This window comes from Biomphalaria glabrata, chromosome 3, assembly GCF_947242115.1.
Source record: "Biomphalaria glabrata chromosome 3, xgBioGlab47.1, whole genome shotgun sequence".
Lineage (NCBI taxonomy): Eukaryota > Metazoa > Mollusca > Gastropoda > Planorbidae > Biomphalaria > Biomphalaria glabrata.
Window position 1 is genome coordinate 53,411,099 of NC_074713.1, and position 16,990 is coordinate 53,428,088.

Below are 16,990 nucleotides of genomic sequence, written 5' to 3' on the forward strand. Positions count from 1 at the left end.
ACCAACAAAAATACTGACTGACAGACAGACAGCGGTAGAGATGGTTTTTAAAGAAAGGATAAGATATAAATCAAGCAATTAAAAATTATTTTTTTTTCTTCTCTATCGTAATTTAATACCAATTAGAGACAGCGACTATTATTTTGCTTGCTTGTGATGACCAAAAAATAAATAAAATCTCCATCATTCAATTACATGTACACATTCACCTACATTCATACAGCACTGTGTTTATCAGTGGTGCTCAACTCTTGTTCATGTACACATTCACCTACATTCATACAACACTGTGTTTATCAGTGGTGCTCAACTCTTGTACATGTACACATTCACCTACATTCATACAACACTGTGTTTATCAGTGGTGCTCAACTCTTGTTCATGTACACATTCACCTACATTCATACAACACTGTGTTTATCAGTGGTGCTCAACTCTTGTTCGCTCTGGAGGGCTTCACATTTCTTATACGATCTGTTATAACTGTTTCTCTGTGCCACTTTATACACTAGCAGGATTGAATAGGCGCTAAGCTATTTGAGATAGGAAGTCCCATTGTCATCATCATAAGGCAATTTTCTTATGTCTTTCGTCGAAATGGTGTAAAATATCCCTGGTGGGTCCCCTCAGCAAGTGGGCGCCCTAGTCTATAGCTTTAGATTGCCTCTAGTTAAATCCAGCAGTGTTGACGACTAGAGATCTAGATCCTTCCATTCCTCTTATCTCTTTTATTTTATTTCTTGTATCTTCCAATCAACAAAGTGAATAACATATTCACAGTCTTGCAAAGCTATTTTTATCACACAATAATTAGAATATAATATTCTTTGAAATGAATTTCATAATGCACAAACATAGAGTGCACAAAAAAAATAGCTGCCTGGTCTAGCGGTTTGCGGGAGGTTTGGACTAAGAAGCAAATCAACTTTAACTCTGAAGGAACGTCCAAACCATGTAACACATTTTAAAAACCTTTTCAATAACCCTTTTCAATGAGTCTCTTATCTTATATATTACGGACGTCATACGCCATTGGTTTTCCTGGCTGATTCAGGCAATCCGTTCCATGCTCTAATGGTAACAGGAATTAAAATGTATTGCTCGGCCATCCGTCGTATAATTGAAATTTAGTCGTATATCGGATTTAAACGGAATGACTTGGTTATTCGTGAAAGTCCGTCGTAAGATCGAGTCGTGGTTAAACAGTCCCGTCGTTAAATAAGGACTGTATACTGGAGTCGATCGTCAGCAGATGAAGGCTGACACACTCGCCAAGTGTGGGAGAAAAAACGCACAATTAAACATTGTACTCTATCCAGAAAAAATGAAGTAACTAATAGTGAATAAAATAAATGAGGAGTGGACGAGCTCTCATTGGTATCACATGAAAGATGACGCCTGTTATAAGCTATCCCGACAAGATCAACGTCTAATCTTTCGACTCAGGACCGGACACAACAGAATTAAGACAACACATGTACCGGACGCTCAAAATTGGAACCAGTGAAATCTAACCATGTGGTAGGCTCACCAGAGAACGCTGACCTTGTCCTTCCAAACTGCTCACTTTACCAAGAGGCCCGTATAAGACACTGGCCCCGAAACACCCCAATAGAAAGAAAACTATATGGAGAGCTCCCTGATTTGGAAACCACTGCGCAGTTCATCTCGTGTATTGGTCTAGTCATCTGAACACTCCAACATAACAATGAGAACGAAGAAGAAGAAAAGAAGATCCTCAGCAGCTTTATGTCCAGTTTATGTCCAGCTTATGTCCAGTTTATGTCCAGTTTATGCCCATTACAATACCTCGCTATAATAGCAATTAAGAGTGCTAGAACAAAGCCCTCAAAATTAAGCGTGGGAGTGTAAAAGCACATCCTGAGCGGGCCTCCCATGGGGAAGGCTCCCCTGATATAAAGAAACTATTATAGCCCAATGCAGTACCGGCTGGTTCGTTAATTACGATATTGGTTGAGGCAAAACTTGAGATCTCACGGTTAGGGCCGTCCTTAGGAAATTGGGGGCCCTAGACAAAATGAATAGGGAATCCCTAGGCGAAGTGAATAGGGTGGCCCCAAATTTAATAGAAAAACTGAAAATACGCAGTGAATTATAAACCGTCCTGAATCTTTATCTAAATCAACAAATAAGTTAAATTCATATAGCGCCGATAGCACCAATGATTCAATGATGACCAGACTAGAAGTAACGTTTCGACATTTCACCAAAAGAAAGAAACGATGGCCTTCTAGCATATGTAGTCCGACAAGTAGATCTAAACTTAGTAATCATTCGCGAATAAACCTTGAATCATAGAGACTTAGAGCTAGGCTCGTAGACATAGAGTTCTGCTAGGTTTCAGACTTCATCCATGTTTTGCGTTGTTTTCTCTAAAAATATAAATTCTATGGAGCCCTGTGCGAGGCCCCCACTAATCGGAGGCCCTAGGCGGCTGCCTACATTGCCTAACCTAGACCAATTGTATAAGAAGGCCTGAACACTGACCTGCTCGGTCACAACCTATGGGCAAAGGAGACTAAGACTAAGACTGCTTTATTGATCCTTACGGAAATTTGTTGTGATTACAAGGACTCTTTTCTCATATAAAGACAACACAAAGGAAAAATACACATAAATACAACAGACACAACATAAAGAGTTCATTCAGCGACTACACACAGGTATCTTGATGCATTTCATGTTCCCTGATCAATGAGTGGCGGTGATAGAGTCTGACCGAGTGAGGTACGAACGAAGTTTTGTACCGCTCCGTTCTTGTTTTGATTGACAGCAGTCGCCCACTTCGCGACGTCACAGGTCTGTATGACGAGGGCAACGAGCTATTTGTCTCCCCCACAGGTTGTGACGTCGTAGGTCAGTGTTGAGGCTTGCTATAACGATTGGTCTCGCACAGTCACAGTGCTCACATGTGACTGACCAACGGGGCCCGCTTTCGAGTTTGTGTGTACCATATATTACCATATAGTAACTTTTTTTTCCTTCTATTTCTGACCTCTGACCACCACAGATTTGTCGGACACAGAGAACTACGATATGGATGACAGACGTTTCCCAAACCTCAAATACCCCACCAGGCGCATAAGCTACGACGTCACAAGACCGTACAAGGAACAGGTTCCGCCCTACAGGAGGTCTCACTCGTTGGCTGAATTACAGGCAGAGCGTGAGAGAGAGAAGCTTGCAGCACAGGCTGAAGGTACGCTCGAAACTATTTAATTATATATACATATATAAACTTTCTTAGGAGCCGCGGTGGCTGAGCGGTAAAGCGCTTGGCTTCCGAACCGAGGACCCGGGTTCGAATCCTGGTGAAGACTGGGATTTTTAATTTCGTGATTTTCGGGCGCCCCTGAGTCCACCCAGCTCTAATGGGTACCTGACCTTAGTTAGGGAAAAGTAAAGGCGGTTGGTCGTTGTGCTGGCCACATGACACCCTTGTTAACCGTGGGCCACAGAAACAGATGACCTTAACATCATCTGCCCTTTAGACCACAAGGTATGAAAGGGGAAGTTTACTTTACTTATATATATACTTTCTTAACTGCTGTCCAGTCTTGAAATTCACAAATTGATCTCACATGTTCATGTTCGTCTATGAATCTATTTAAAACCTTGTTGAATACAAAGAAACATTCGAGTCGAATGGGGAAATTCCCGATGGAAAAAAAAATATTTTCATTTATCTTGTGTCAGAGAATGACTATAAGGTCAATTTTTTGTACAGTTTTTCTGTTTATCGTCAAAAATAAAAATCCGCAACTATCATCACCGTACCATCGTACCACTATCTTATAGCATAAAAAAAAGTATATAAGAAAAACTGAAGCTGAGAAAAACAATGCAGTGCACATATTAAGCTTAGAGATTAAGCGACTGAGCAAGCTTTTTAATACAACACTACACCCTGTTGTTATATCAACCGAGGGGATAATGACAACTGACCTCGCAGACCTATTCGAAGCCCCAAACAATCCTCATCACCTGTCAGCAGTCATTTTCATTCTCTGGCACTGCCAGGGTCGAGATTCGTTACAGAGAAAGTTCATTGTGTAGCCCCATTAACAGTGTCTAATGATAATGTGGCAGGTCTGGAACAGTAGGGCCTACCGCCGTTTGACAAGTATTATTAATTATTATTATTAATTATTATTATATTGCGCATCTCCATGCTACTTTAGCAAGTTCATTGTCCTCATGTAGTAATAATAATAATAGTATAATGACAATTGTTTCTATTTAACGATTTTGGCAGTGGTAGAGAAGGACTCTAAGATAAAAGTTTATGAAAATACTTTTTAAAAATGAAATCAACTTTATTATCCAAGCTAATACACTTGTTTCCAGGTCGGCCTGTGACAAGTTCGCGGGCCACAGAAAGAAGGTCCACTCTATCCAGTCTTGTTTTCAGTAGCTTGGCAGCGCTGGACCAGACCGGAAATGCAGTTATACCCCCTTACGTAAAGAAGAAACACAAGGTGAGTAACCCGAGAATTATGTAGGTCAAAGCGAGTCGTCTATCTCCATAAACAAATACTGCTGAATGTGGTTTACTAGAGTCAGTGACGTTTAATGCGCCTTGACTTTAAACGCATCCATCTTCAGATTTGACATTTTGTTCATTTCTTATTTATACTTATGACTATTTTACAGTGGCTTAGCTAGGGTGGTGGGGGGGGGGGAAGAATTTGAAAATCCCCCTGGCCCCCACTTGAGTGTTTTGTTTACATTACAAATTAAATATTACACAAAATGCAGGGGCCCCCAAAGAGGTCTAGCCCCCCCCTGGGCCCCCAAACGATGGAAAACTTCTAGCTAAGCTTGTATAGGAAGGCTGGTAGGTAGTTTCAATGCGTACTGGCTCAGTTTTAATTAATTTTGAATTATTTTATTATGATTGAACTATGTTGACACTGACGTCAATTCTAAAGGACGTTACGAAATAAGAGGACTTAATGTTGTTAGTTTATCGCTTAGCATAAAAGAACTGAACTGACCATAAGCCTGGTGTACGGATGGAGGTTATTAAATTATTACTGAAAATGTGTTAAACTAGTATTACACTGTGAAGTCTGTATCCAAGGCTTGCATTTCTTGTTCGAATACCTGGAACCCATGCCCGAAAACCTGCATCCCTTTTTTTAAACACCTGCTTCCCTTGTCTAAACACCTGCATCCCTTGTCTAAACACCTGCATCCCTTGTTTAAACACCTACATCCCTTGTTTAAACACCTGCATCCCTTGTTAAAGCACCTGCATACCTGTCTAAACACCTGCATCTGTTGTTTAAACACCTGCATCACTTGTATAAACACATGCATATCTTGTCTAAACACATGCATCCCTTGTCTAAACACATGCATACCTTGTTTAACACCTGCATCCCTTGTCAAAACACCTGCATACCTGTCTAAACACCTGCATCTGTTGTTTAAACACCTGCATCACTTGTATTAACACATGCATATCTTGTCTAAACACATGTATCCCCTGTCTAAACACATGCATACCTTGTTTAAACACCTGCATCCCTTGTCTAAACACCTTCATCCCTTGTTTAAACACCTACATCCCTTATTTAAACACCTGCATCCCTTGTCAAAACACCTGCATACCTGTCTAAACACCTGCATCTGTTGTTTAAACACCTGCATCACTTGTATTAACACATGCATATCTTGTCTAAACACATGTATCCCCTGTCTAAACACAAGCATACCTTGTTTAACACCTGCATTCCTTGCCTAAACACATGCGTCCCTTGTCTAAACACATGCATCCCTTGTCTAAACACCTGTATCCCTTGTCTAAACACTTACATCCCTTGTCTAAACACCTACATCCCTTGTCTAAACACCTGCAACCAATTACGTTACCTACTGGTTGTCAACCTGTTCATTGATGGATGGAGGCCAGTTGTTTTTCAATGACGTCAAAGTGTGTGGTCGGCGTAACAGACAGTGCATGTGATATATTCTACAGCATAGATCTGTTGGTCACAACGACCCAGACGATCAATTATCTCACATTTTAATCAGTTTTCATTTGTCTTTATCATCTCCCCTATTTTAGATTAACCCTTTCACCCCTACACAAAGGGAATGATACCCTAACACCAACCCTAACCCTAACACTAAGCCAAAAGTAGATCATTTTTTACTCTTATGTGATCAATTTTTTTCTGGCATTCATTAGTTATTAAGAGAAAAATAATCGATCTAAAAGTGGTATACCTGTGAGTTATAAGATGGAGAGATACAAAGAATGCATATTGGTCTGTGAGTTATAAGATCACCTTCGCCTTCACAAATCCCTTACTCTGTTGGACCCTTGGGGCATTATACAAGATGAGTCAACCGTCTTTCTCCATTCCTCGCTGTCTTTTACCTTGGATAGAATCTCTTTCAATGGCAGGCCGGTCCTATTCTTTTATGTTGTCTTCCCACCGCTTTTTCTGTCTGCCTCTTCTTCTTTTTGCTGGTACTGTTCCCTGAAGGAGAGTACTTGCACGCCCCGAAGACCTTGTAATATGCCATAGAGTTTTAGTTTGCGTTTTGTTTTTGACAATAGTTAGCAGGTCGTCGTGGGGTCCAATCGCTGTAGCAAATCTCTAAACCAGGGGTTCTCAACCTGTGGATCGCGATCCCTTTGGGGGTCGATTGACCATTTGCCAGGGGGTCGCCTAAGACCATCGAAAATATGGATTGTTATTGTCTACCCTACAATTCTGTATTTGTGTATGGGAGGGGGGGTCGCGGCAGAGTGGGGGACTGTAAAAAGGGGTCGCCGAGCTTAAAAGGTTGAGAACCGCTGCTCTAAACTCTTTGTTTGTGATGGCGGTCTTTCAATGTGACATGATAGAAAGATACAAAGCTTATGACAAGGAAGAGGGACTATGAAATGATATTTCCAATAACAGGTTTTCATTAACATCCAATTACAGTACTACTTTGGAGGCGCAGTGGCTGAGCGGTAAAGCGCTTGGCTTCCGAACCGGGGACCGGGGTTCGAATCCTGGTGAAGACTGGGATTTTTAATTTCGGGATCTTCGGGCGCCTCTGAGTCCACCCAGCTCTAATGGGTACCTGACATTAGTTAGTTAGTTTGGGTTGGAAAAGTAAAGGCGGTTGGTCGTTGTGCTGGCCACATAACATCCTCGTTAACCGTAGGCCACAGAAACAGATGACCTTTACACCATCTGCCCTATAAACCACAAGATCTGAAAGGGGAACTTTACTTTCTTACTACAGTACTACTTTACACTTTTTTAGTTTCACTAACAGACAGATAGAATTCTTGCGAGAAATATTTCACTTAGCATCTCGCACAGTTCTGATTGACCTTAATTAACCTTTGGCCTCTACACTTCCTGTCAGCGCCTTTGTTGTTTTGGTTTGCTTCCACGTGACCCATTATCTCTTCATTCATTGGTCGGTTTTTTTTTCTTCTTCTTTTCTCTCTACCATCGAACCTGGGCTGAAACGTCATTTCCCCCCCCCCTCCACACACCCTCACACTCCCTCACACTCCCGCACACTCCTTCACTAAGCCTCAGCTGACTTTTTTTCAAATTCAAAGACATCTTGTCACCATGACAACCGTCGACGTTTAACGGTCATTATCATGGAGGACGATGCTGAAAACATTTTTTTTTTAAATAGGAACGGAGATTTAAAAAAAAAACAACCTTAAGAATCGGAACAGTTCTTACAAATTTTAGCCCCCCCCCCCCCTCTCTCTCCTTTTTTATACATCTTGATAAAAAATGTTGACTTTAAAGTTAAGATTTGAAGTGAAATTGCCAGCAGACGAGAATGACGCGGGAAAGCCCGCCTTAACGAACGTTTGTATCTGTCGATGTTGTGACTCACGGAAGAGGTTGAAACATCTATTTTTGGGTTGATTCGTATGACCTCCGACCCCCCCCCCCCCCCCCACAGAATATACCATGAGTTTTTTCAAACCATATTTTATGACGGAATAGCGACAAAATATATATGTATGTATGTATGTATGTATGTATGTATGCATGTGTGTATGTATGTATGTGTGTATGTATGTGTGTATGTATGTATGTATGTATGTATGTATGTATGTATGTATGTATGTATGTATGTATGTATGTATGTGTGTATGTATGTGTGTATGTATGTATGCATGCATGCTTGTATGTATGTATGTAGGTATGTATGTATTTATGTATGTATATTATGTGTGTGTGTGTGTGTGTGTGTGTGGTCTGAGTGGGAGACTACTATCACGTTGATTCATTGATTTTCAATTGAAGAAAACACACACGAGGATTTCAATGAAATAAAAATAAGGCCAACTAAAATTGTTTAACATCTATTCCAATATGCAAAGAAGTAAAAGCTAATAAAAATCATAAATTTGTAGACATTCTCGTATTTCAGTATTACCACTAATAAACTGCATTGACATTAAATTTTGTTGTCAAAGATTATCAAGATCTCATATTGTATCAATAAATGAGCACATATTGTAAATGTAAGAAGATGTGTGTAACTTCATTTTCCTATGTCCACGAAGATGGATATGAATTCAGATTCAGATTTTCATCTCTTAAAAAAAAAAAAAAAAGCAAAATACGCTCGGGGTTGGCTGATGCAGCGTGTTTTGCATTAAAATATATTTAATATCAACAATGATTAACCAAAGCCTATTTCTAGAAATAACGAGAGGGGGTGCTTTGACAGTTCGCGTAACCAAATCCCTCCACTTTCCCAGGTTAGCAGCTGTTCCTAGCAGGTTATCAAGAGAGAGAGGCCGGTCCATTCTTTTACGTTGTCCAGCCAGGTTTTCTTTGGATGACCCTTACTTCGTGCTCCCTCCACTGTACCTCGTGGAATGATTTTAGGCAATGAGTCATGTCTTACAATATGACCAAACCAACTTAGCTTTCATCTCTTCACAGTATTGAGGAGTTCCTCCTTTTTGCCAGCCAGAATGTTGACTGTAAAAATACAAACTGATTAGCCTTCTTTTCTTGGTATCTGATACCCAGCGTACTATGAAGCGTGGTCGAGAGGCCAAGTGCGCTTGAACTTGGCTTGGCTTGGCTACCTAGAAGGGGGCTCGAGGTTCGACACCTGACTCGGGCAGAGTTGTGTTTACTGAGCGCCTAAAGGCAGCACGGAAAACCAACTCCTAGATACCCCTTCCCCCCACTGGTCCACAAATGAGATTGGACCAAAAGCGCTCTGAGCATGCTATAAGCACGAAAGTAGCGCTATATAAAAGCTATAATAATAATAAAAATAAATAGAGTTCTTGAATGTGATCAAATATTTGGCAATGATATGATTTCCACTTATACAAAAAAATGCACATATATGCAGCATAACTTTAAAATCACCTTTTTTGAAAACTGATGGTACTATAGATGGCTTGTACACACACAAAGAAAGTTTTAATTAAATATCTGTCAAATTTCAAACTTTATTTGTTAATCATGTTGGTCATACGTACTGTATCAGAACTCTACTGTCAATGAACATGAATAAAGTCATTTGTTTTGATTTTATTTTATATTGTTGTTTACGATGTTACTTTTGAATTGAAGGCTATTAGATCTTAGACCAAACTTACAGCAGGAAGGCGGGAGATGGTGGCGGGCAGGTTCGAACCCGGAACTATCTAGACAACAGTCCAGAGCGCATGCCAGATATATAAAACACACCTAATCTGCAGTAACAGCCAAGGTCGCTCACACAATACCAATATTGGTCACTCAAAACCAGAACGCTAACTATGAAAGATTTTGTCATTCTGACGTTTCTTTGTCTGCCTTTCTTTCTTTGCCCTGGTACTATCCCTTGTAGGAAGATCTTGTCCAAGAGGATGTTTTACATTAATAGGTACCACCAGTGTTTGTGATGTTTTTTTTAAGACTCTGGAAAGACTTTACGATCCTGTCAGAATGTCTTGAAACAAATTCTGTAGATGACTTTATTCTTACTTTGTCCTGGTACTATCCCATGTAGGAAGATCTAACATTAAAAAGTACCACCTGTGTTTGTGATCTTTTTTTTCTTATGACGCTTGAAAGGCTCGATCCTGTCAGAATGTCTTGAAACAAATTCTGAAGCTGACTCTAACCGAGACTAATCGTCATAGAAGGCCTGTACACACTGGCCTGCAACGTCACGACCTGTGGGCAGTGGAGACCAATAAAACGTTGCCACGTCACATGTCTGTACGACGTAGCGGCGAGCCATTGGTCTCCACTGCCTACAGGTTGTGACGTCGCAGTTCATATAACGAACGGTCTCGCTCTAACACTGTCACCTTCCTTAAGCTTGTCTGTGACTTAACTCTTTCTCTCCTAACTGACGATACCAGCGTTGATTCCACCAGAATGTGGTAAATAATTACGGAGAGAAAGAGTTAAAACATTTTTTTTTCGCTGTTAAATTTCAAGACAGGAAGGACGTTTGAGAATGTAGCCAAAGATCGAATCAATTGAATTCAATTCTAAATTAAGCACTTCAAGAACGATGTCGCTCAATTGATGTTTAGAAAAGTTGTCACTTAGACTCACCGAAATAGCCAGGGAGAGAGAGATGATCTAAATTTGATTCGAATCGTTCATGTGATTCAAATCTATTTCCGTCTAGCTCCATCAGTGAGTTATATTTCTGTTTGACACTGAGATGGCGTCTCTGTAAGGTTGCACTCTTGGTGTCCCGTGCCATGACTTTATTGAAAACATATAACCTATTCAGATCGCAAGTTAAATATTGAAAACACGTTTTAAAACAGCTCGCTTATAGTGTGAATGAAATTGCGTCTGTAATTCTGAATCAATCATGGAATTAATGTGTAGCAGTTTCTGCCGTCATTGTGAAAATTTTAAAATGGGTGATGTCGTTGTGTCTGCCACTGGTCGCGCCACGCCGATTGGTTGAACATTTTCTCAATGAAACAAAATGGATTAATTACGGCTAAATAACTAATTGGCTAATTTTACTGATTTGTTTCTATGTAGAAAAGTTTCAACTTGATCCGAGAAATGGAAAGTGCAAGAACTAACTTGTACAAGATTTTTATCAGACAGACAGACAAAAGGACGGAGTGACTTGATGTAAGATTGGTATTAAGAAATATTTTTTTTTAAACTTATATAGGGGAAAGCGCTGCATATTTACAGCCATATATTTTGTTATGGCACGATTAGGAATTAATTATTTGTTTCAGAAACAGGGGAAGTTTTGACTTAGTGACAATGACGTGACTAGTAAAACAAGGATAGGGTTTTAGAGACGGAACGAAATATCAGTCGACGTAAACAGACTACCTACAGGACAACGTAGAAATAAGTAGAATTTTGTCAACGTCTAGAGTTAGCTGACATTCGATGGTTCCCTTCATTGCTATTAAACTTTGTTCGACATTCAGTATCACCGTCGACTAGCTTCCATTGATTGTTCGGCCTATCACCGGTGATTGGATTCTGCATTACGTTGGGTCTTACCTCCATTTGCATTAGACACCTCGGAAGCGCCTAACAATTTAAATAATGTAGGATTTATCTCCCTTATTATATCAAACTAAATAAATTATCACTAAGTATTTAGTTAATTGGTTAAATTTTGTTCATTAATGTATATGTTTTTAGAGGCAATGAATAATTGTGCAAAGTTTCAACTTGATCAGAGAATGGCAAGAGGGAGAAATAATGAGTACAAAATGTGTACCAGACAGACAGACAGACAGACAGACAGACATTGTCATAAAACTAGACGATGTTAAAATGACAATTCCAATGGGGAAATAACACAAATGTGTTATAGTTAGACACGGTTATCATTCTTGCTGTGGTTAGTGGACTTCAGGATAAAGTTTTGGGAAAAGATTTTTTTTTCGGGCATCTAACAAAAAAAAAAAAAAACTAGCACAAAGAATGAGAGAGTCATGTGACCAGAAAATGGCGACTACGAAAATGTTTGAAGACGTCATCTCTTTATTTAACGGCTGCAAATTTTAATAGCATATGAAATATTCTACAATATGTCAAGCAATAGGACCGAACCAGCTTCGAATTCCTTGAATTTGAATCTCAAGCACATGTATAAGTCAATCTTATCTTATAAAATACAGACGTTACTTCAAAAGAGAAGATGATTACTTCCAATTGTTTTCCTGGGTCAATAACTTAAATTCTGCCAAGTCATTGGTTTTCGAGATTTACCATTCTTCTTATCTTATCTTATCTTATATAATACAGACGTTACTTCAATAAAGAAGATGATTACGTCCTACGCGTCAAGCATTTAGTCATGCATATTAACCAATGACCTAAAATCTAGCTCAGGCAACCGATTCCATACTCTAATAGCACTATAGAAGAACATTTGTATACATTTATCCTAGCATATAGAACGAGGAATGTGCCTTTATCTTTGTGTTTTTCTGAGTATTTTATTAGATTTTGTTTTTGTATTTGAAGATTATGTTTTGAGTTTATGTTTTATGTATAATTGCTACTTTACTTTGAGTCTTCTGTCCTGAAGGCTTTCTAAATTTAGTGAGTTGAGGGGTCCCAAACAAAGCTATAATAATAATAATAATAATAATACATAGTAATATATTTCGATATCTGCTTGTGAATCCACATTTATATTAGTTGGATAAAGTATGAGTGACAAGTCGTTGAGCTAACCACATGACACCGTCGTAATCTCCCGTTAACCTAAACCAATGAGCTGGACATCAACTTTTCAACCAGTCATTGTCCGCTACATTCGAAAAGGAAAATGTGAGTTAAACACTTTAAATACTAAGGAAAGGATTTGAACGTGGACGCTCCTGTTTACACTTTATTGTTATTTGGTTTCCACGTTATAGATGACCTGTTACATCTTGGCTGAGGATACGTCCCACGAACCTCATACGTCATTTGATCACCACTTAAACTAAGTGGAGGAGTACCCGTACGGGAAAGGACTTCCCTTTTGGTGACAGTTTATGTTAACATTTGGAAAACAAAATAGCCACTTGGTCGCATTGTGAAAACTCTGGTTTGACAGTTACAATTGTTTCGAAACTAATCATCTTAAAATTCAATTTAGCTTATTTTGATCAGTCTTCAACGGAAATTTCCGCACGCACCCCGAATGTTTGTTGTATACATGAAGGAGTTGAATCATGGTTAATTTCAATATACAGACGCCACTGAGTACATTGCGCACCGTCTTACTTAGAAATGATCTGAATTAATAGAAAAAAAAATGATTGTGCTAGATCACTGGACTCCCCATACTGCTTATAGTATTAAAGCGTTAATGGATATAAATACCATGACATATCATAGACCACCAACAGCTTCATTTATGGAGGAATTGATAAAAAAAAAACATTAAAATTTAACTCGATAATATCGGACCATAAAAGTGAAGCATGGGGTTCGAACCCGTGACGAAGAGCCAAGTTCCACGCTACGTGGCCAGGTAATTACACCAGTGGTATTATTATTATGAGTGATTGGAGTATGGCTGGAGTGCAAGTTTGAAGCAGTTAAACTTAAAAAAAAAAAGCGAATGTTTTTAAAAAAGGTAACAATCGTGAAGAATTAAATTATTGAAAAAAAAAAATCTCTACACATTTTGAGGAAAGATCTTTAAAAAAAAAATAATTCTGAAATTATAATTCCAGGTCTTTGGTTTAAGATTATTTAACAGGTTTAACTGGATCGTGACTTGGGGGCGAGAAGGATTAGAAGAGGGTCTGATAATTATCTTAATCACTCTGGATTACTGCCCTTATTTGCATTGCGTTGAAAGCACAATTGCATCTGCAGAATATTATTACAGATTACGTCATCAAATAGTGAGTACTAGATGGCGATGGCTACAATTGTAGTTTTTTAAATTGTAATTAGTTCAACTGGGATTACAAGACGTCATCAGATTTTTTTTTCTTTTTTTTTTTTTCTGAAAGCATCTGAAAGCAGGAGAAGGGTGGATATTTTATTGAAACGGGGGTGGGGGGGGGGGGGCAGGGATGGTGATTTTAATGACCTATGGCTTATTGTGTAAATTCATACGATTGATTTAATGGGTTTTTACGATACAAACACACAAAAATCATTTTGTTATTATTTTTTTAAATTTCGATAGATCCTTTTTACATTATTTAGACAAAAAAAAAAATAAAAAAAAATCCATAAACATCGAAACAGATAAAATGGCAAAATGAGGGGGCGATGTAAGGTAACCAACAGAAAAACACAGGAAAATTAAAATAAAATCGGGATAGATCTTGAAATAATTCGGTAGTACTGATATTGAGGGCACTATAACTAACGTTGTACGTTGTACCATATGCTAGGACAAATTTGAACAAATACTGTACGCAGGACTTCCAGGTTATCGCCAACAGGGCTATCACCAACAGGGCTATCACAAACAGGGCTATCACAAACAAGGCTTTCACAAACAAGGCTATCACCAACAGGGCTATCACCAACAGGGCTATCACCAACAGGTCTATCACAAACAGGGCTATCACCAACAGGGCTATCACAAACAAGGCTATCACAAACAGGGCTTTCACAAACAGGGCTATCACCAACAGGTCTATCACAAACAGGTCTATCACAAACAGGTCTATCACAAACAGGGCTATCACCAACAGGTCTATCACCAACAGGTCTATCACCAACAGGGTTATCACAAACAGGTCTATCACAAACAGGTCTATCACCAACAGGTCTATCACCAACAGGTCTATCACAAACAGGGCTATCACCAACAGGTCTATCACAAACAGGGCTATCACAAACAAGGCTATCACAAACAAGGCTATCACAAACAGGTCTATCACAAACAGGGCTATCACAAACAGGGCTATCACAAACAGGGCTATCACCAACAGGTCTATCACCAACAGGTCTATCACCAACAGGTCTATCACAAACAGGGCTATCACAAACAAGGCTATCACAAACAGGGCTATCACAAACAGGGCTATCACAAACAGGGTTATCACAAACAGGGCTATCACAAACAGGGCTATCACAAACAGGGCTATCACCAACAGGGCTATCACCAACAGGGCTATCACAAACAGGGTTATCACAAACAGGGCTATCACAAACAGGGTTTTCATTGTTTTTATTTCTCTTTGCTTTCTCTAGGTGCCTAAACATGGCCTTCTTTACGTCACAATATAAACGAATGATGATAAATGAAATTTTTTTTTTTAATTCGTTCTATGTCATCGTGTGTGCAATTTTAAGTTGTTGTTTTTTTTCATTAAGGACTCACAGACTCTGGCAACAAAAATAAAAACCAAGGGAAAAAAATGAAAATTAGAAATTGTGGTGACTTAAAAGATTAAAAATTTAGGCCGCTAGCTTTGCATGTCCAAATGTGACCTTAGTTTTAGTACGTGACCTTAGTTTTAGTACGTGACCTTAGTTTTAGTACGTGACCTTAGTTTTAGTACGTGACCTTAGGTTTAGTACGTGACCTTAGTTTAAGTACGTGACCTTAGGTTTAGTACGTGACCTTAGTTTTAGTACGTGACCTTAGGTTTAGTACGTGACCTTAGGTTTAGTACGTGACCTTAGGTTAAGTACATAATTGTTTTTATTTTCTTTATAAATGTTTTGGAATTAGGGCACGGAAGGAATGGGGGATAGGAATGGAGAAACGCCTATTCAGTCAAGTAAACGTGACCTCTCTAATTTACATATGTCTCGAGTCACGTGCACATTCGACTCAGTCAAAATGACACGTCACAAGTCGGACACGAAAGTTCTTTTCATCAAAAATATATTACCACCCGCCATTGTTTCAAAGCGGAAGTAAGGAAGGAGGCGTTGGCCAAGTTGCCGGAAGTGGCACAGCGTTGGATTATGGTCTTTTGAAGTTCTTGATAGAAATCAATCGACCCTCGGTTTATTATGTAGTCGTCATGTTTCTCTGTCATTGTCTTCGAAGACAAACTTTTCACACAATGAGATGGTGAGTGTAGAAGTGTGTGTGTGTGTGTGAGAGAGAGAGAGAGCAAAGAAGGAATAGCAGGGACAATCCTTCATTGATTCTACATTCTTGAGTGCCCCTCTTGTTGACACGAGGACTTCCGGTCTAATAGATTCAACACGTCTACACCTCTCCCACAACCACTCTGTCATAGTCATCCCTTCACTCAATCAGTTCCTCTTCCCTCAACCACTGCCTCCATATCCCTCAACCACTGCCTCCATATCCCTCAACCACTGCCTCCATATCCCTCAACCACTGCCTCCTCATCACTCAACCAGTGTCTCCTCTTTCAAACACTTTCTCTTCTAGCAAACACACCCTGCTCTTTAAACCAATTCCAACTCTTTCAAATAATTTCTCCTCTTTTTAAAACTTCCTCCTTCCTCCCATTTCAGCCAGTTCCTCTTCTTTCAACCAGTTCCTCCTCTTTCAACCAGTTCCTTCTCTTTCAACCAGTTCCTCCTCTTTCAACCAGTTCCTCCTCTTTCAACCAGTTCCTCCTCTTTCAACCAGTTCCTCCTCTTTCAACCAGTTCCTCCTCTTTCAGCCAGTTCCTCCTCTTTCAACCAGTTCCTTATCCCTCAATCAACTCTCCCTTATTCAACCCCTTCAACTTGATTCAACCACTCCCTCCTCCCCCCTCCACCAGTCCATCCACTTTCAACCCCGCCCCCTTCCACCTATGGCTAACGCATCGCAGATTTTTCATCCAATGATATCTCGACTGAACAACTACAACAACACACATACACACACATACACACACACAAATATATACACACACACTCACACATACAGGGCGGGCCAAAGGTAGGGTTACAGTTAACAATATTTTTTTTTCTTTTAGCAAAATAAAGGTGTAGCTACATATGTATGGGCTGGATTAACCTAAAGACAAAATAAGCTATAACTAATGCCCCATTTCAGCCCCAAATATTGTTTTGAAGAAATAATAATA

At 39.4% G+C, this 16,990-nt stretch overlaps 1 protein-coding gene across 1 annotated transcript in view; it reads left to right on the forward strand.

Moving 5' to 3' along the window:
* Window positions 1-16,990, forward strand: part of LOC106059661 (uncharacterized) — a 176,830-nt gene that overhangs the window by 107,160 nt on the left and 52,680 nt on the right. The window contains exons 5-6 of the mRNA XM_056022660.1: window positions 3,032-3,220; window positions 4,369-4,499. Of these exons, the coding sequence (XP_055878635.1) occupies window positions 3,032-3,220; window positions 4,369-4,499 (320 nt within the window). The remainder of the gene's footprint in view (window positions 1-3,031; window positions 3,221-4,368; window positions 4,500-16,990) is intronic.